The sequence below is a fragment of the Mchenga conophoros genome, linkage group LG13, assembly GCF_057382185.1.
Source record: "Mchenga conophoros isolate Kocher_MC1m ecotype Shallow Benthic linkage group LG13, M_conophoros_male_GT1.1, whole genome shotgun sequence".
Lineage (NCBI taxonomy): Eukaryota > Metazoa > Chordata > Actinopteri > Cichliformes > Cichlidae > Mchenga > Mchenga conophoros.
Window position 1 is genome coordinate 17,075,812 of NC_140538.1, and position 17,412 is coordinate 17,093,223.

The following is a 17,412-nucleotide window of genomic DNA, read 5'->3' on the forward strand; positions in this document are numbered from 1 at the left end:
GGCCATCTGTCTCTCTCCCCACTGGGGTTTGCATTCCTTGTCCCAACAAAATAATAGAACAGAGAGAAGAGCTGTCAGCCCAAGTATAACCAGGAGGGTTTCTCTCCAGCACATCTGCTCAGACACTGTACTACAGATAATTAAGATTTACTGCAAACCTGCATGTCTGATTTTTAGGATAATGGTGATAATCCCGGATCATTACTGGAAAGAGTTAATCCACAAGCAATTGCCATGACTCCCAGGAATTCAGGGTAAATATGTAGTGCTGCACTCCTGTAGGCAGGAGAGGAGGCTGGAGTATCGAAGAGTATTTTTATTACAACATGATTCCAATTCTTAATTTGTATTTTGTCATTTTTAAAGTTATGGACAGGGTATAGATCCAGATGTCAAACCTTAGAACATTTACATAGATTTTAAACTTTTCTGATGTCAAAAAAAAAAAGAAAGAAAGGGGAAAAAACAGACAATACTTACACAACCCATATCCCAGTGATGGTCAGGACAGGGAGGCTAACAGGTAGTATCATCCACAGAGACATCTTCCAGCACCTTTCTTCTTTTTCCTCTCCAGCCAGCTGAGCAATGTCTTCTCAAGTAGGATTAACATTTATCTGAGTGTGACTGACATGTGCACCGATTCATTTTCCTGAAGATGGAGGACGGTTGATGGGACAGCGGCAGGACAGATGTCTCTTTTCAGCTAGTGAATGAGAGGATCGATAGGGTTGTTCCGTGAGGTTGATTAGGAGCATTCACCTACTCATCATCATTAAATGATTAAGTAAACTATCAAGAACAAGCTATTAGTGACCACAGCAATTTAATTTACATCGATCAGCAGGGTGCATTACCTTACATAATCCTGCTTTCGTGAAGCTTTAGTTTTCTGCTTTTCTTAAATGTTCAACAACATTTTATAAGTTTGGGGGTGTTCGGGGTGGACACATTAACCGCTTACATTTCAAATGCGACGGTTTTTTGTCCACCTTCCTGTTTCTAGCTAGCAACAACAAGCATCAAAGGTAAATCTGTGACAACTCACCTTCTGCCTCCTTGTAAGCTAGCAAATGCAGATTGTTTTTTTTCTTTTTAGGAAAATGAAAACTTTGAGTACGCCGGCGTGTCCTCCACAACTCTGGCACCCCCAACCCCCCCAAAAACTATCACGACTTAGCTTTAATTTTACTTGGGTATGTAGATTTTTCCAGAGCAGATGGGACCTCGGTTAGCCGTGTTCGCGTTGAAATGAGTGGGGGGAAGGCTGGCTTCACAGCAGCCAGTCCTTCTGTATCTCAGCCGCCACGAGTATCCAGCTGTTTGACTCCGCCCACATTTGGTTACGCACGTGTGGGCGGGATAGCGCGGAGGAAGCTCAAGAAGACAAGTTTGTCCTACCGTATTTGGACAAAGTTTTAAATTATAAAATAGCAGTTACATCCACACAATGTTGTAATTTGAATATTACTGTTTTAAATCAGTTCCTTTCACCGTGAGACCCTGAGAGTAGGCCTACTACACTTGGAACCTGTACGTTTCCTTCGCTGTTAACGGTAACAACCTGGAAGCTTTCGCATTTTCTTCTTTTTTGTGTGCATGTGTGTGTTTTTCTCCCGTGCTTTCTTATCTCATTGTAAAGACACGCGTCTTCGTCTTTACGTCAGCACCGTGTAACTCTCTGTTTATATACAACATGTGTGAATGAGCGTGAGACACCGAGCCCCTTAAACAAAACTTGTTTCTGCTGCCCTCTGCAGCTTTAACGAATTAATATTTTCATTTGTCAGCTATACATAATCTGCGCTGGGTCCTTCTGTGAAAAAATCAATTACGAATCAGCATATTTAATAAACTATGCAAAACTTTTCCCCCCATTCTTTTCTCATCAGTTCCTATAACTTCATTAGTACAAAAGACAGACGCGTGGAATTTATCAGGGCCAAAAAGCGCCGTTAAAAACAGCAGACAAATCCTTTTTACACCGTCTCCACGTATCTTTCCATCTAAAACAGCAATCATGTAATATATTCATATAATGTGATATCATAGTTTAGATTGCAAAAAAACTGCACCATTATAATGTCTATGACAAAGAGTAAGAGAACCAGTGCCCTAAATGTTTTATCTGTTTTCTTATAATTCACTGGAGCTTTCCAGACTTATATGACCACGTGGAATAGATGGCTGGTCAAACTTTATCACAGCCAGTGGTTCAATCAGAGGTGTACAACACATGAGCAACATGTGAGAGCATGGATAGGACCACCAGGAATGTAACATTTACTCATATACTTTACTTAGGTTTAATGTATTTGTAATATTTATTTTTGTCTGTATATATTTTTTAGTATTCTCATACTATGTTACTTTTTTATTCAACTATATTTTGAATGCGCTATAGTATTTATTTGACAGCTTTAGCTACTTATTATTGTAGATCAAGCCACAGAACACTATCGATGAAATATGTTCAAAAACATATAGACATAAAAATGTCTGAATATGTTTACTTAAGGTACTTTAATTATATTTTGATTGTTCAACCTTTTCACTGTTAAGTTATTTAAGGTAGGATTATATGTTTTAAGTGAGTTAAAAATCAAAATACTTTCTTCCATTTTGCCAATGTCCAATAGATGACTATATTTAAATTCTTGGGCAGTTCCTAATAATTTCACAAAAAATGTGTAATAGGCCTCAATTTTCATAAACCTGAAATTATGTTTTTGACATCACTTTTCTATTTCTGATTGATTTGTTTTTTTATTAATTGTTTTGGTTTTCCTGCTATATTCTTGATTCCCCTTTGGGCTCCATGTAAAAAATCCTGGAAACGGCTTCAACTGGGGATGAACAACTCAGAACAACGCCTGGTACCTTCAACGAGCAATGAAATCTGATTGGCACATTAATGCATATTGCTGTCAAATGAGTTTCTTTTGATTTTGCTACCTCCAGTGATGCTTTCTCAGTAATAAGAAAATAATGTCGCCCCACAGTCCATTTACTACACCTTTCAGCACATTGTTTTTTTCTCATCCCTTTGATGGCTTCAAGGTGCAAATGTGAGCATATTCAATATCTAGCTCACGTTACAGAAGAGGACCAACCATAAATGGAGTAATTTTTTTTTGCAGGTAATTTCAAAGTTCAACAAACATCATCACACACACAACTCAAGCAGTGCATCACAAAATGTATCTAATAGCTAATGTACAGTTGCTTTATTTCCCAGGGTGAGAAAAAACATCGGTGTGCAACACAGAGGTAGTGAAAAATGTAAGAAAGAGGACAGGAGAGGAAGATGAGAGCGTTTTTTCAAAAGTAGGTAAGTGATGCTTATTTATAAAGCACCTTTCATGTGCTCAAAAAGCATTTTACACAAATTAGAGTAAAATAAATGACAAAATGAAATGCTGTAAAAAATAAATCAAAAAAAGTTAAGATACAGAATAAATTGAAAATAAGAAAAATTTTCCAGTTTTATAAACTGGAAATTTAAATCTTGCATTAATGTCCAAATTTATTTTTAATCAGAGTTCTTCAGTCAGATGTTGGATCAGTACATGATGTGTTAAGTTACATCAAGTAAAACAGAAAACACAGTAGCAACACGGATCAGCTGATCACAGCCTGTACATTAAGAAAAAATCTACTGCAGCTCACAAAAGAAATTCATATGTGACTTGTTTTTAAGTAATTCACATCCCCACATTGCACTGCAACACCTGATTTAACTACAAAACTCCACTTAGCCCCTGGTTTTAGCATATAGAAGGTCACATGTTTACCTACATTTTTATACCAAGCATACCATGAAGGACTTAATTTATACTAAAGTTATTATACATTTAAAAAAAAATCAACTGGGTAGAAACTTTATTCCATTTTGGCTGCTTTGAAATGTCTTTGTTATCAGCTGATTAGATGACCCATCAATTCCTGGTTATTGCTGATGAAATTCAAAAGTGTTTAATAAGTGGCCAGTATTACTTAAAATAGTCAGTATCAGTCAATATGACATGGTATTATGATATTACATTTTTTTAGTCACTTACTTGAACAAGAAAAGAAACTGTTGAATCTAAGTTGTTGAAGGAATAACGTATTAATAGACTGATTAACATCAGCCCTTACAGCAATGTCATTCCCAGTAATGTGAGTCACTTTCTATTTATTGTGTTTTTAATAAGATTACAGAAAATGACAAATTAATCAGTAGCAATATTTTAAAAAAATGTATTTTACAGACATGTGCAACATGTCAGTGATGTAAATATATAATACATTAACATAATAAAGAGAAAGAAAGAAAACGTGAGAAAGCATCCTGATCAATGATTTAATGTTTTTCTACTTACTAATGGCACCCGTTATATCTTAATTTCCCTTAAAAGAGCAACCTGTAACCAAAACACTCATAAAAAGACTTATCAGGAAAAAGTTAAATAAAAGAAGATAAAACCAGCAAAAATGACTCAAACGCCACGTGCTAGATGTCACAGATTTAAGGAGAATGTAAGTCTGAAGAATATCTTACAGTCTTATACTCGTACCAAAGCCCCACACACTGAATGCAGGGTAGAGTGGCTCTTTAAATGTGGTCTGGATCTTGTGCAAAAGACGCATGCCATCAGAGACACTGTAAAATGCCAGTGTTCCTGCTGCATGGTCCAGGTACACGCCAATACGAGAAGACACCGGAGCTGTGATGTCTGTGCTTTTGTTGTTGTGCACAAAAGAGAATTTGGAGTCAGAGCAGTACAGACTCCAGGACTTGTCATTCCAGCCAAAGCTGCATTCATTGGCATTCCCTTTACGACGGATTCCTCTGTAGGTAACAGCCACATCTATCTCTGTTCCCTTCCAGTCCACCTCCCAGTAGCAACGAGTCCCAATCACACTATCCCTGCACAACACCTGGAAGAGAAAGGATGAAATGAAAGCTTAAAAGGCATGATTTCACAAACTATAGAAATTACTTTTTTCCCCTAATAATTTGATCAACTCTCTCTTTCATCCTGTTTAATGTGAAACCTCACCTGCTGCCAGTGGTCAAATCGGTCAGGGTGGTCAGGGTAGTTCTTGGGTTCATTCTTCATCGTGGCAGCTCTGTTACCCTCAGACAAGTGAAGGTTGGGGTGAACAGTGTTGACATCCAGAATCAGCTGACCAGCATCTGAACACAGCAGAAAAACAAGTCCAAAACTCTATTCTGCAAAGAAAAAATACTTGATGAACTGGAACACTCTTCTCTTCTCTGAGCCTGGATAACATCTATGCTAGCTATCTGACAAAGAGGGCCAGCAGTATATTCAAAGTCCTACCACACCCTTGACACTCCCTGTGAATAGTTCAGGACAATACATCATCACAGTAACTGACTGAGGAACAGCTTTTTTCCCTGGACTCCATCTTACTCCTCCTTGCCACGTCAAAGCACAGTTTCAAAGACCTATGAGCGGTGACACACACACACATAGCACTATTCACACCAGTTCATCAGGTATGTAACATATGTTGATATACTGTCCTTTGTCCCTGTTTTTTGTTATATATCAATGAGAGATATGTGCCTGAGTATGGTAACAATTGTGATTATACCTTTAAAAAAGGTTTCTAGCTCCCATGAATCAGCTCATTCAAAGGTTTTTATAGGTGCCATCAAAGCAGGAACACCTGTATTTACTTAAGTAACTTTGCTTCCTTATGTTTCACCAAACCAGTTCTGCCACCAGCATACCTCCCACTGCAAGTTTCGGTCATTTCACACACAGAGCTGCATATCCATGCATGAAACAGTAACTGGAGCTATTTAACATTAGATGAAATACAAAATGTGCTTCCCATGACAGTATGTAAGTAGGATTTTCTGTAAATGCAATGCTGGTGCTGAAGATTTACAGATAGGCTGAAGGAAGGTTACAAAAATGAATCCGGTAACTCACATCTCAAGAAATCTTCTCTTGCTCTTGGTTCTTCTCTTATCTTTGGTTCCTCCCTCAGCACGGATTCTCTTCTTGACTTTCTTTCTTCATTTTCTTCTGTGATGTGGACTTCCTTCACTGTGAAGGCAAATTAAAAATGCACATACACAACAGCAGATTAAGAAACAACAGAAAAAAGCACATATCATCTGCGCTATCTGAGATGAAAAAAGGCAAGTCTGTTCACCTGCTCCTGAGATTTTGCTCATTTCAACTTTGCTGACTTCTTCCACTTGTAATTTCAGTGCAGAGATGGCTCTCTTGGTAGCATCAAAGGAGTAATAGGGTGCGACTCTGATTTTGTTGAGATCTTCATATCCCGAGGGGCCTGACAGGGACTGCCAACTCTGGCGGGAAAAAGAAGAAGAAGAAGAAGAAGACACATGAGACATACTAGACAGTGAATATTTTTACTCTTTTCTCCAAAGACCCCTGACTTTCGCACCATATGTTATCTTGGTTGGGGTCGCCAGCCTCACCTGTAGGAAGTGTATGTGATCATCAGTGTGTGAAAGCAACTCCAGGTCATTGTGCTTCTTCTTCAGCAGAGTAATCTCCTCTTCTAAACGATCCAGCAGTGTTTCGGCCTGGGTCACGGTGGTCCTTTCGTGGGTGCGGATCATTTCCTTGACTTCAATATACTTTCTCTCGATGGAAAGCAGAAGCTCAGTGAATATGCGCTCGTTTTCCTCTAAGACTGTTTGAGCAGAATGCTGGTGAGATACAAAGGAGAGGAAGATTTTTTCACATCATGAGTTAAAAACGGTTACTTTTAAAAAGAATATTTTAATTGTTATAGTTAGATTAGTGTGACTTGCACGAGGCAACTTTCTGACTTACTTTAAGTGATTCGACAGCCTGTCGGAGGTCTTGCCACTTTTTAACCCTCTGATCAATCCTTTGTTGGGATTTGTGCAGCGTAACACTAAGTTGTTTCTATAGCAGCAAAGACAAGAAAGAAGCCATCACTAGTCATTAGTGGATTGTCGATAACTTATTTGCTGTGTTCACAGTGTTGCTTTCGCCACTTACTTGTTTCTCAGTCCTCTCAGTGCCAGCCGGGACGATGTCATGGTGTTTGTGTTCATCCATCATGCACAAAACGCACACAGATGTCTCATCAGTGCGACAGAAAGCCTCCAGCAGCTTGTCATGCTGTGCGCAGAGCTTCTCTCTCATCTGACCCGTAGCTTTGACCAGCTTGTGCTTCATCAGGGTAGGGTAGTTGTAGTGAGACTGGACGTGAGTCTCACAGTAGGATGCCAGGCACACCAAGCAGGACTTCTCAGCTTTCTGCTTCTTTGTTGTGCAGAAGTCGCACAGGACGTCCCCGCTCCTGGCCAGGGTCCTGGCTTGGCTGCGACTGTTGGGTCGACGAGATTTATCCAAGCTGGTGTATCTGTCCAAATCCAGGCTCCCGCTGTGTGACATTTTCTTACCAGGAGATAAAAAATATATTTAGAAAAGAAAACAATCCACAGGTGATTAAAGTTCAGCGGCTGTGTGAAGTTTTTAGGAAATCTGATGAGATGAGCAGCTAAAGAAAAGACTTGACTGAAAGTAAGCAGCGCAAGGAATCTACAAGGAGCTCCTGAAGTTGATCGCTACACTGAAACTGCGTGACAAAAGCTGTGAGTAACAGAATGTCTGCTATGTAATACGCTCTCTTTGTAAAACCAGTATTCCTAGTTGGACTTTAAATAATCAAAGAATGGGTGGTGCCTGAAATAAAGACAAGTGAGACAGAGAAAAGGAAATAAAAAAAGGACTCCTTACTGATGAACTTAATAACTAAATATAAAAGTGTCAGAATTACTAGCTAGACTGTTGAAGAATTCATTTGTTATGGTTGTGTTTTATAGACCTCTATATGTAACCATACTTAATGCCACTCTCACTAACAGAACATTCATCAACAATGTGAAGGGGAAAACAGCATCATCTTGTGGGATTCCTTCTTTACTACACCAAATCTACATGTGTGCATTGTGAAAATATAATAGAAGCATCTAGACTGCTGTGCCAGTAGTTGATAATTCCCCCCAAAGCCGATGGATTTCCATTAAAAAAAAAAAGACTAGTGTCATACAAAAAAACAAAAAGCCATTTTGATTTTTTTTAACCCTTTGTCATCTTTCTGCATTTTTTGAGTGACAGGTATACAGTGTAGTCTCACATCTCCTACAGTTTGCAAGAAGGTGTTCGCTTTGATATTTTCCCTACAGAATTTTGCGCTAATATTCAGGCTAAATTTGCCTAACAACTCCCCCACCCATCATCTTTTCACTGTGACAAACTAATTCAGTATGTTTTAAGCAAATATTTGTAAATGTAGAAGTCAGCAAGTTGAACATTCAAATAAGAATTATAATCGTTTAGGAATATGTTGGCAATAACAGTTGTAATCAGTGACAGAATACATACAATCATTTCTATGTAAAAGTCCAAAGGGGGTCATTGGTGACTATTATATACAGATGACTTAAAGAACCTTGCTGACCTGATGATGATGTTTATATTATATTAACCTTTTAAACTTCTCCATTTCATTTTTGTTTGTTTGATTGATTTTATCTTTGATTTTCTAATTAATTATTATTTTCAGACATTTTTATGGGGAAAAGGATTTTGTTCTGACTCATCTCTGTAGATTCGTTTTTTTTCTTTGTCACTTTATGCATCAAATATCTGCCTGAAGTCTTGCTACTTTGTGTCTGTTGCAATGATTGGCTGCAAAAAATTACAATGAAATGTTAATAAAACCCATAAGAAAGTAATAATAATTTACTCATTTAGTTATTAGTAATTTAGTATACAGCTCTACACATCACCTGTATTGAAAATTAGTGCCACCACAGTTCTTCTCCATTCCTCAGACATCCTCTTACTCTCCAATACTGTGCAAAACAGTCTGTTTACAAAGTCCACCACCCTCTCTCATGTACACCTCCGTACCTCCACAGGTAAGTCATCTGGACCAACTGCCTTTAAACTCTTCTTTCTCTTCATAGCTGCCCACTCTTCCCCCTGTATTATGTCCTGATTATGTTTTTGAGTGAATATGATCACCTACAAAGAAGCTATTACAGCCCTAACTGGTAGACCGAGTATTATGAGCAGATATCGTCCAGACACAGATGTATCTGCATTTTCTTGCTTTCAGTCCAACACCTGCCCTCATTTTGGTCGGCTGACTGGCATAGTAGCATTCAATCAGTGCTATATTATCAGTGTAACAGTAGCCTTTTTCTTAGTAGTTTGCAGTGGTTCTTCTGACCTTGTTAGTTATGTGTCCCTTGCTTGTGCCCTGAGGGAATTTAGGATAATTGAGGATCTACTCTGGGGACCTTTACTGGATACATGCCCTGACCAGTATTTGGTCTCCAACCTGTTGTTCCAGAGACTGTAAAGCTGCCACTACACTATCCACATAATATGGTTACAAAGCAGGGACCAGGAACTGAAGGAACAACTGGAGCAGATGTGGATTTTATGGAAGGAGCTGGAAACTGGAAAAGTGGCTGCAGCAGATTCCGGCATCTGTCCAAAGGAGTGCAGTGCTAGGAACAGCTAATATACTTGGCCAATGGTAAAGGCCCTGAGCTTGAGGACCACACAAATACAGCTTTATATATTCAATTATTTATTTAGGCTTAAAAAAACTTTTTTGAATTTAGATTTATTGCACTTTTTTTTTTTTTGCCATGTTAGAGTATTTTTTTTCACATCATATTTTATTTTATTGATCTGTATTGTCATAGCTTGCCTTTTTTGGGGGGTGGAAGAAACGGGAACATTAGCAGGTGAACTGATATAAACCTCATATTCAACTTTGTTACAATACAGTAAAATAACGTCAGAGCCACTGTTATGGATAAACACTGCAAACTAAAAACCGTAAAGGAAATCTCCAGGCTTGTGTCTGTGGTGCATTGTCGACTCCCAGCCTGTAGGGGGTGATTGTGGTTTCCGTGCTGCGTTGAAAGGACAATGGTTGCTTTCGCTAAAGTGCGTCGGTTGTCCAACGTTGGCGCCAGATGAGCTGTGGCGCCAGCTACACACACAGGCATAGAGAAAGAGAGAGAGAGAGAGCTAGAGAGGGAGGAAGATACTGAGCAGTCTACCCAGGCTTACTACATACAGTTTGCAACGCTTCTCTCTTTTTAAAATTCTCTTTTCAGCAGTCACAAAGTAAGCGGACAGAAAGGTGGGTGCGGGCCTGCAAGAATTTACACGTTTAAACAGCCGTGATCCTTTATTCCTAATGATGTGTTATATCGTTTAAATTCAGCATACTCTGGCATCAATAGCAGCAACGGCAGAGAGGCATAGAGGGTCGTTTGTGTTCAGCTTAATATATCATCGTAGTTTTTATCGTTATTTTAGTCAGCGGTGTGTCTTGTGCGCCTCGGGTTCTGAACTTTGAGATGGAAAAATACAGGCCCGGGCTGGCACTGCTTGTGACATTATGTGCTGCTAGAACAGCAGGCAAGCACAGCAACACACTGGTATAAAAGACTATTTCAGGTTCGATTCCTATCCAGGCTATTTTTTGATTGCTGTTTGCGATTGCTGCAGACTCAACTCGTCTGTATTTCTTTCTATTTGCTTGCAGTTTGTCTTTGCATGCGAAACCACACTTAAACATGGTCGGATGGGCGGTTTAGTAAAGCTTCCGCTCCAGTGTTTTACTATCTACAGGCTATATAACTAAACTGGAGTGTAGGCTCTAACTGTGTTAGCAGACTGGATTAGCTGGGGGTTAGCTTGGCATCGTGGCTATCTAGCCAGCACGCTAATAATGTCTCGGCTGGATAGCTGCTAACATCAGCAAGGCCGCCATTGGAGTCGTGCGTGCGGTTTGTCGACTGCTGCCGCAGTGAAGGAGTGCTTCGGGTTTGTAGCCAAGACTCATCGTGTCCTTTCAAGTAGCGATTAAACGGCTTTTCTTGGTTGTTTTTGTCCGTATAATTCATTTCAAGCTGCATATGGCGGCGGATTTGTGTTTCGAGAAGTTCTTGTCTGCGTAAAAGACGTCCTTTCCCGGGCTTTTCGCACACCGTTTCGGGCTTTCATGGTTAGCCATCTTTGTTTCAGCTAGCCCACTCCTGACTGGAAATCACGGTGTGGCGCTTAGCGTGCTAACCAACTCGTCGTCGGCGTTGGTGTTGTGCGATAACGTTACTAGCGCTCAAACTATGATTTATGGTTGTCTCTGTGGTTTCCTGAGCACTCTTGGTTAATCTTTGTGAGCATAGCGCTGTCGAGATCGCTCTAATTTTAATGTTTAGAATGGCGGAAGCTAGTGCAGCTACCATTAGCAAGCGGCAGCCATCTTAGGCGAGTGTGTAATCTTGGCTAGCCTGGAAGTGCTGGTGTGGCACAACAAGATGGCCTGTTAATACTCGCACAAGGAGAATTTCCGCGTCGGTCGTTGTCATAAATTGCACTTGAGCGCAAAATTCAGTGCTGGTTTGGTGTAAGTATTTCGCTGTTTATGGACTTCTCACTACAATTACTCTGGTGAGGTTTTCCTTGAAGCTAGTTAGCTGGCTAAATCGTGAACACATTAGCAGCTAACACAATGCTGTTTTATCGTTAACCAGTCTCCCATCGACCGTAGCCAGCTAACTAGCGGCTATATTGGCTATTTGTAGCTTATTTGGAAGGCTAGCAACCAGCAGTTAAATGTTTAATAACAAAACCCTGCTGTTTAGATGTCCCGTTCTTATTTCGAGATGTATTCAGTTATGACTCACAATGAACTGCGCAGATAAGCGACAAGTGTAGGCCAGCCAAGTTTTTTGCTTGCGGATTAAGATAGAATTGCGAGTCTGATTATGATGTTCAGTTGGGTTTTAACATTTGTTAGCTGAGGAAGTCTACGCTAACTTGGCTAGCAAATTGTCGGTAAACCTTTCTTAGTAGTATTTGAAATTATCAGGTTATGTGAGATGAGGAGTGCAGGAATGAAAACATTATAATACTCCTGCCCCACCACTTTATTCATGCACAGTTTCTGAGCATAATGCTAAAGATTGAGCCGTTTTAAAACCCATTACCTTAGGCCAGTGGTTGTATAGTACAATATACAAATACACTTAAATCCAATTGTGGCCCCTCTTGTCTTGCCGATCATCTGTTAAACAAACGAGTCACCATCGTTTGTTTGTGCTGCTTTTTGTGTTTGTGGAGGTCATGACTGTATATCCTGGACATACAGTGATCTTTACCTGGAGACTAGGTGGCAAAATTATGTTCACCAACATTTGCTTTTGCTTACCTTGTCTAACTAGATTAAACCTGACTGTTGGTGTGAAAACTGTCTTATTTAACTTATAATTTGGAGAGGCTGTGTATGTTTGATTCAGTATTAAATCTTTTTTTTTTTTGGTATGGCTTTAAATCCTCCCAATGATGGATCCATCAATTTTCTTCCACTTATCCAATGTAAACTGTGCAACTGTAACAGAAAACACGTTTTTGTAAAAGGGACAGAACTGAACAGTGGTCATACTTTCACACTTCCCATGTGATTGCCATGTGCTTGTATTAAATGGATGAACTATTCACTTTACTCTTGTTTTATTTGTTAAATAATAGATCTGATGTCTGCTCATAGTGTACACGTCTTGCTCAACAATTAATACTTAGAGTATACTTATTAGTGAGTGCTGATATTCTGTTTATTCAATTATCCTGTTTTTTCAGAAATGACTCGACTATTGGCTGAAACTGGGCTGGTGCTGTGTGATTAACTGAATTTTAGTGTCAGTTACTGTTTTGGATTTCAGTTGTTATTATGAAAACGAGGTAATCGAGGTCAAACTTCATGTTTTGATTAATAATATTGCTCTAATTTTGTCTTTCAGTCCAACTTTTGGTGCTCCCTGAAAGCCCAAAAGTTTCCAGAAAACCCACCATTTTAAGGACTCCGTTTTCAAGTTCAGCAAATCTACAATTTTACCAAAGTTAGTAAACTTTGCCATGATCTGTCACCCAGACTTACTCCTACTTAAAATGTCATTACATTTATAAGTGACAGTCAAGCAAAAGTTTTTCTTTACCAAATGCCTTTGGCTGTGAACAGTTATCTAAAATAAATTGTTTATTTTCTACTCTCACAGGTCTGCTTGACAACAAGAGCAACAGCGCGGCACAACACAAGACAAAGGTCTATCCCCCCGATTCTTTAGTAGGTCATCATCCGGCAAGAAAACGGAGGTCGTGGGGTTGGAGTGTGTTCTCATGGCCGAGTCAGAGACTGAATGTGACACACCCGGCCTTGACACACTTGGGTCGGAGTGTGTCATAGCCCACAGCCATGTCGACCTTCACTATGGAGCAGAAACTGAGATTATGACAGAAGAAAAGCGTGGATTAGAGCTGGAAATCCACGGTTCAGACTTAAAGATCCAGGGACTGGGGACAGAGCTCGGAGCTGTAGCGTGTGTGGATGCAATTGTAGCCGAGACAGACCATGATTACATTAAAGTGGAACATGGTGACATGCACTGTTTCACTGGAGCTGAAATCAAGACGACGGGAAACGAGGCTCTGCTGGGAGAGGTGCTGCTTAAGACGGAAAGTGAACATGTGGTAAAAGTGGAGTCTGACCATGGCGGGGAGCTGACAGTTGAGTCTGAAAACGGTGTAATCATACATGAAGCCCATGGCCTGCAGTGCAACGAGTGCGGGGAAATTTTTGGCAGCATAGCTGATCTTCACCAGCACTTTGAGATCCACAAGGACCTCAACCCTTACATCTGTGTCCACTGTGGTGAGAGCTTTGCTGTAGAGGCCAGTCTCAAGCAGCATATGAAAATTCACATGAAAGAGAAGCCCTATGTCTCTCCAGGAGTTGAGATGATGGGCAAAGATGTTATTGATGCCTTCAGCCTTAAGTCTCATCAGATGATTCATTTGCCAGACAAGCCCCACAGATGCTCAGAGTGTGGTAAGAGCTTTGCAGCTGCAATCACCCTAAGGGAACACATGAAGATGCATTCAGAGGACAAACCCTACAAGTGCACTCAGTGTCGGAAGAGCTTTGTCCGCAGAAGGCATCTGAAAAAACACCAGGAGGTGCACGCACGTGAGAAGCCATATACCTGTGGGCAGTGTGGCAAAGGCTTTGCTACATCTTCAAACCTGAAGCAGCACCAGAAGACCCATGCTGCGGTCGTTCTTGGAGACAAACCCCACCGATGCGCACAGTGCGGGAAGTGTTTTGCTGCAGCCGCCACTCTGAGAGAGCACCAGAGGATCCACTCGGGCGAGAAACCGTACAAATGCAACATGTGCAGGAAGAGTTTTGTCCGCAAACGTCATCTGAAGAAGCACCAGCAAGTCCATGCCGGAGGCAAGCCCTACACCTGCAGACACTGCAACAAGGGCTTTAATCACTCCTCTTCACTCTCCCGCCATCACAAGACACACCTGCAGAATCCAGTGTTTTCTCCACCTCAGCCTGGGAAACCCATGACCTACGGCACTCCCCCAAAGCAGAGAGTGCACCAGCAGGGAGAGAAGCCCTACATGTGTCACCACTGTGATAAGGGCTTCAATCATTCCTCTTCCTTGTCGCGGCACCAAAGAGTCCACTCTGAGGGAAAGAGCTACACCTGTGCTCACTGTGGCAAAAGATTCAATCACTCTTCCTCGCTTGCAAGGCATCAGAGAGTTCACTTGGAGAACAAGCAACAACAGCAGCAGCCGCAACCACCGCAGGCACAACAGCAGCAGTACACCACCATCCCCACAGGGAAGGGATTCCCCAACAATACCTTCCCAAAGCAGCGCATCCTGACGGTTGAAAAGCCATACAGATGCTCCCAATGTGGAAAAGGCTTTAACCATTCTTCTTCCCTCTCCAGACATCATAGGATCCACGTAGACCAGTGAGCACCCTTTTCCCACCCTCACATGTGGTCCCATGCAACGCGGCTCCCCCCGCTCCCAAGAAACCCTCCCTTATCCTATCCTCATTTATGTTCTACCAATGTTCTCTTCATTGATATTACCACATGACAGGAAATGCCAGACCCAGCTTCTATAGACAGGAGAGGTCAGGTAAGCACATGATGCTGAAGTGGAGCAGCTGAGAATGGATGGACAGTAACACACAAGTCTTCAAAAGGACGCGGCTTGGCCTGAAAGACTGCAACCTATAATTCAGAGCTGAACCCGGGGCTTTGTGCTCAGTTTAAAGAGGGTATAATAATAGATTCTTGAAGAAGTCTCTATTCTTGTTTGTGATTATGCTTCACATGCTCCAGGACCTCTTTTCGAACACTTTTAAAGAAAACAATGTGATTTGAAGATCTACATGATAAATTTGTTACCTGGGGGAGCGTTGGGGGGGGAAATGTGTTTCGCCCACTGGATGGTTTTTCAGTCATGCACCTTCAGGTGGGCAAATAAGCTTTTCAGCTGCAACTTTATCCAAGGTTACCGACACAATTGGTGAACGAGAACTGTTTCGATTTAAATAGCTCTTTCGTTTTCTCTCACACAACCCATGTGAAGCAAATATCAGAAATCCAATGTAAATAATATTGATTTTCTTTTATATATATGTATAGGTGACTAGTGTGATGTTTCAAAAGATTACATTTTTGATAGTAAGCTCCACTTTGTCTCCATTTTTTTTTTTTTTTTTTTTTTTTTTAAAGTGCTGGAGATCAAATTGTTGCAGGTGTTCAGTTGCAGCTTGTTCTTGACATTGGGCTCCACCAGACTTGAGCCATCCTGTATATTTATAAGGTTGTTATTTTGTATGTCTATGATGAGTTGGCGTTGCTGCATAGACTGTACAGAGAGCAATACTGGCTGGCTGACACACTGTCTATTATGACCTGCGGTTTAGCCATAAAGAAATGCATAATAGAAAATAAAAACCTAATGGGTAGCATATTCCAACATGAGCCGTGTCCTAATTATTTACCGTGCGGTTTCCTCTGTACCCAAGCACCAAATGTACATTAAATGCAACATCACACTTTAATCCTTTGGAGACTAATTCAATTACCTGTGTATAGCATATAGGTAACTCTTACTCATGTTGATCTGCGAACTATCACAATTTGATCTAAATGGAGAGAGAAAAAAGATTGTGTATACTAAAAGACTACATGAGAAAATCTCACTTTTACAAGATTTTCCAATGTCCAACGGATAGCGTTCTATTTACTGTTCTGTGTAAAATATCTTTTACAAACTGATGTATTTTTTTAGATACGGCTTGGGCTATATGAAAGGGAATGAGAGAGATACAGTTTTTATCAGAGTGAACATTTTGGTGAGCAATATTCTTTTTATTTCAATAACAGTTGTGCTTCACTGTAGCATAGGTTTCTTCCTTGTGTTAGATAGGTGCCTTATTGCATGCTATGTAGAAATGTATGCCGAGCTGTTGAGAAAAAAAAGTTAGGGGTTCCAGGAGTCTTTTGTTCTTATTCATACTAACTTTACCCTACATTTTAATTTGATGTCACTGATACCTATTTTTTTGCTTTTTTTGCTTTTGTGTATATTACCATGTGTTTACACTGTTACTACCATATTGTCTATTTTTTTTGCCCCTTCATTTTTGTCAATGGCCTCACTGTAGAGAGAAAACATGTAAAAGATCCATATAGACTTCTCTTAAGGGCAAATCCTGTAACACCTCTTCCCAGTTTCTGAGTGGCACATATATGGATAAATAAAGGTTGTTGACTACCTTGTGGTGTTCAGTCAATGGAGTACAGAGATTTATGACAAAGTCCATTATTTTCTAGATGGATGCCGTATTGCTGACACACAACTGGTGGGTTATGTGGGTTAATGTGTTGGCATGTTTACCTCAAGACAAGGTTGCGGTTGCATTTCCACAGTGTCTCCACATGGTGTCACTCTTTCTCCTTGAAACATCTTCAAGAACAGGGAGATTCTGGCTGTGAAGCAGGTCCTGGTCTTCAGTTTAACATCTGTTTAAATAGTAGTTTTATCCTTCCTGCAGCTGAACATTTTTAACTGAAACCTCACCTAAACTTGTTTGGCCTTCAAGGCTAGGAACAGCCCTTTTGAAGCTATACAAAGAAAGCTTTTGGGAATTTCCTGTGACCTCTGTAAAAACATCCACGTAATGTCTCCCACGCTCACCACTACACTGGTTTATATTCATTCTCAACTGCAGGGTGACCTAAGTCTGCTGAGGCAGACGTTCAAGGCTGAGGACTCATTGTCACGTAACCCTCAGAAATACTGAGGTTATGCAGACACATGGATATTTGCACTGGGGTGGCTGTGGTTCAAGAGCAAGAGTAGGTTATCCGCTGTTATGAAGATTGGTGGTTTGATCATCGGCTCCTCCAACCTGCAGGTTGAACCATCCTTAGACAAGATAGTGAACCCCCAAAATTTACTTGCTTCTTAAAAC

General features: G+C 40.5%; 3 protein-coding genes across 7 annotated transcripts in view; 1 reads left to right on the top strand and 2 right to left on the bottom strand.

The window, feature by feature from the left end:
* The window catches only part of LOC146561068 (transmembrane protein 150A), a 21,101-nt gene extending 19,700 nt beyond the window's left edge, over nt 1-1,401 (bottom strand). Inside the window, exons 1-2 of one of the 2 annotated variants that reach the window (XM_085296814.1) lie at nt 1,193-1,401; nt 481-706 (exon numbers count right to left, since the gene is read on the bottom strand). In XM_085296814.1, coding sequence (XP_085152940.1) covers nt 481-545 — 65 coding nt within the window. In that variant the 5' untranslated portion in view covers nt 546-706; nt 1,193-1,401. Of the gene's footprint in view, nt 1-480; nt 707-1,048 lie in introns of both variants that reach the window. The other variant, XM_085296813.1, reaches the window with a different exon arrangement.
* A 1,713-nt stretch (nt 1,402-3,114) lies between these two features.
* Nucleotides 3,115-9,008, bottom strand: ftr14l (finTRIM family, member 14-like). Its single transcript, XM_085296810.1, has 8 exons — nt 8,946-9,008; nt 7,023-7,424; nt 6,831-6,926; nt 6,470-6,703; nt 6,178-6,337; nt 5,952-6,068; nt 5,046-5,182; nt 3,115-4,923 (listed from the first exon to the last, which is right to left on the bottom strand). Exons 1-8 carry the CDS (start codon nt 8,997-8,999, stop codon nt 4,540-4,542), a joined length of 1,584 nt encoding a protein of 527 aa, XP_085152936.1. The 5' UTR covers nt 9,000-9,008; the 3' UTR covers nt 3,115-4,539.
* A 998-nt stretch (nt 9,009-10,006) lies between these two features.
* LOC146561070 (uncharacterized) lies at nt 10,007-16,715 on the top strand. 4 transcript variants are annotated; one of them, XM_085296809.1, is made up of 4 exons: nt 10,661-10,886; nt 12,702-12,760; nt 12,863-12,961; nt 13,118-16,715. In XM_085296809.1, the coding sequence occupies exon 4, from the start codon at nt 13,239-13,241 to the stop codon at nt 14,892-14,894; it is 1,656 nt and encodes a 551-aa protein (XP_085152935.1). In that variant the 5' UTR covers nt 10,661-10,886; nt 12,702-12,760; nt 12,863-12,961; nt 13,118-13,238; the 3' UTR covers nt 14,895-16,715. The 4 variants fall into 4 exon arrangements, with proteins under 4 accessions (XP_085152932.1, XP_085152935.1, XP_085152934.1 ...); XM_085296806.1 differs by lacking the exons at nt 10,661-10,886; nt 12,702-12,760 and adding an exon at nt 10,007-10,197; XM_085296808.1 differs by lacking the exon at nt 12,702-12,760.
* The last annotated feature ends 697 nt before the right edge of the window (nt 16,716-17,412 follow it).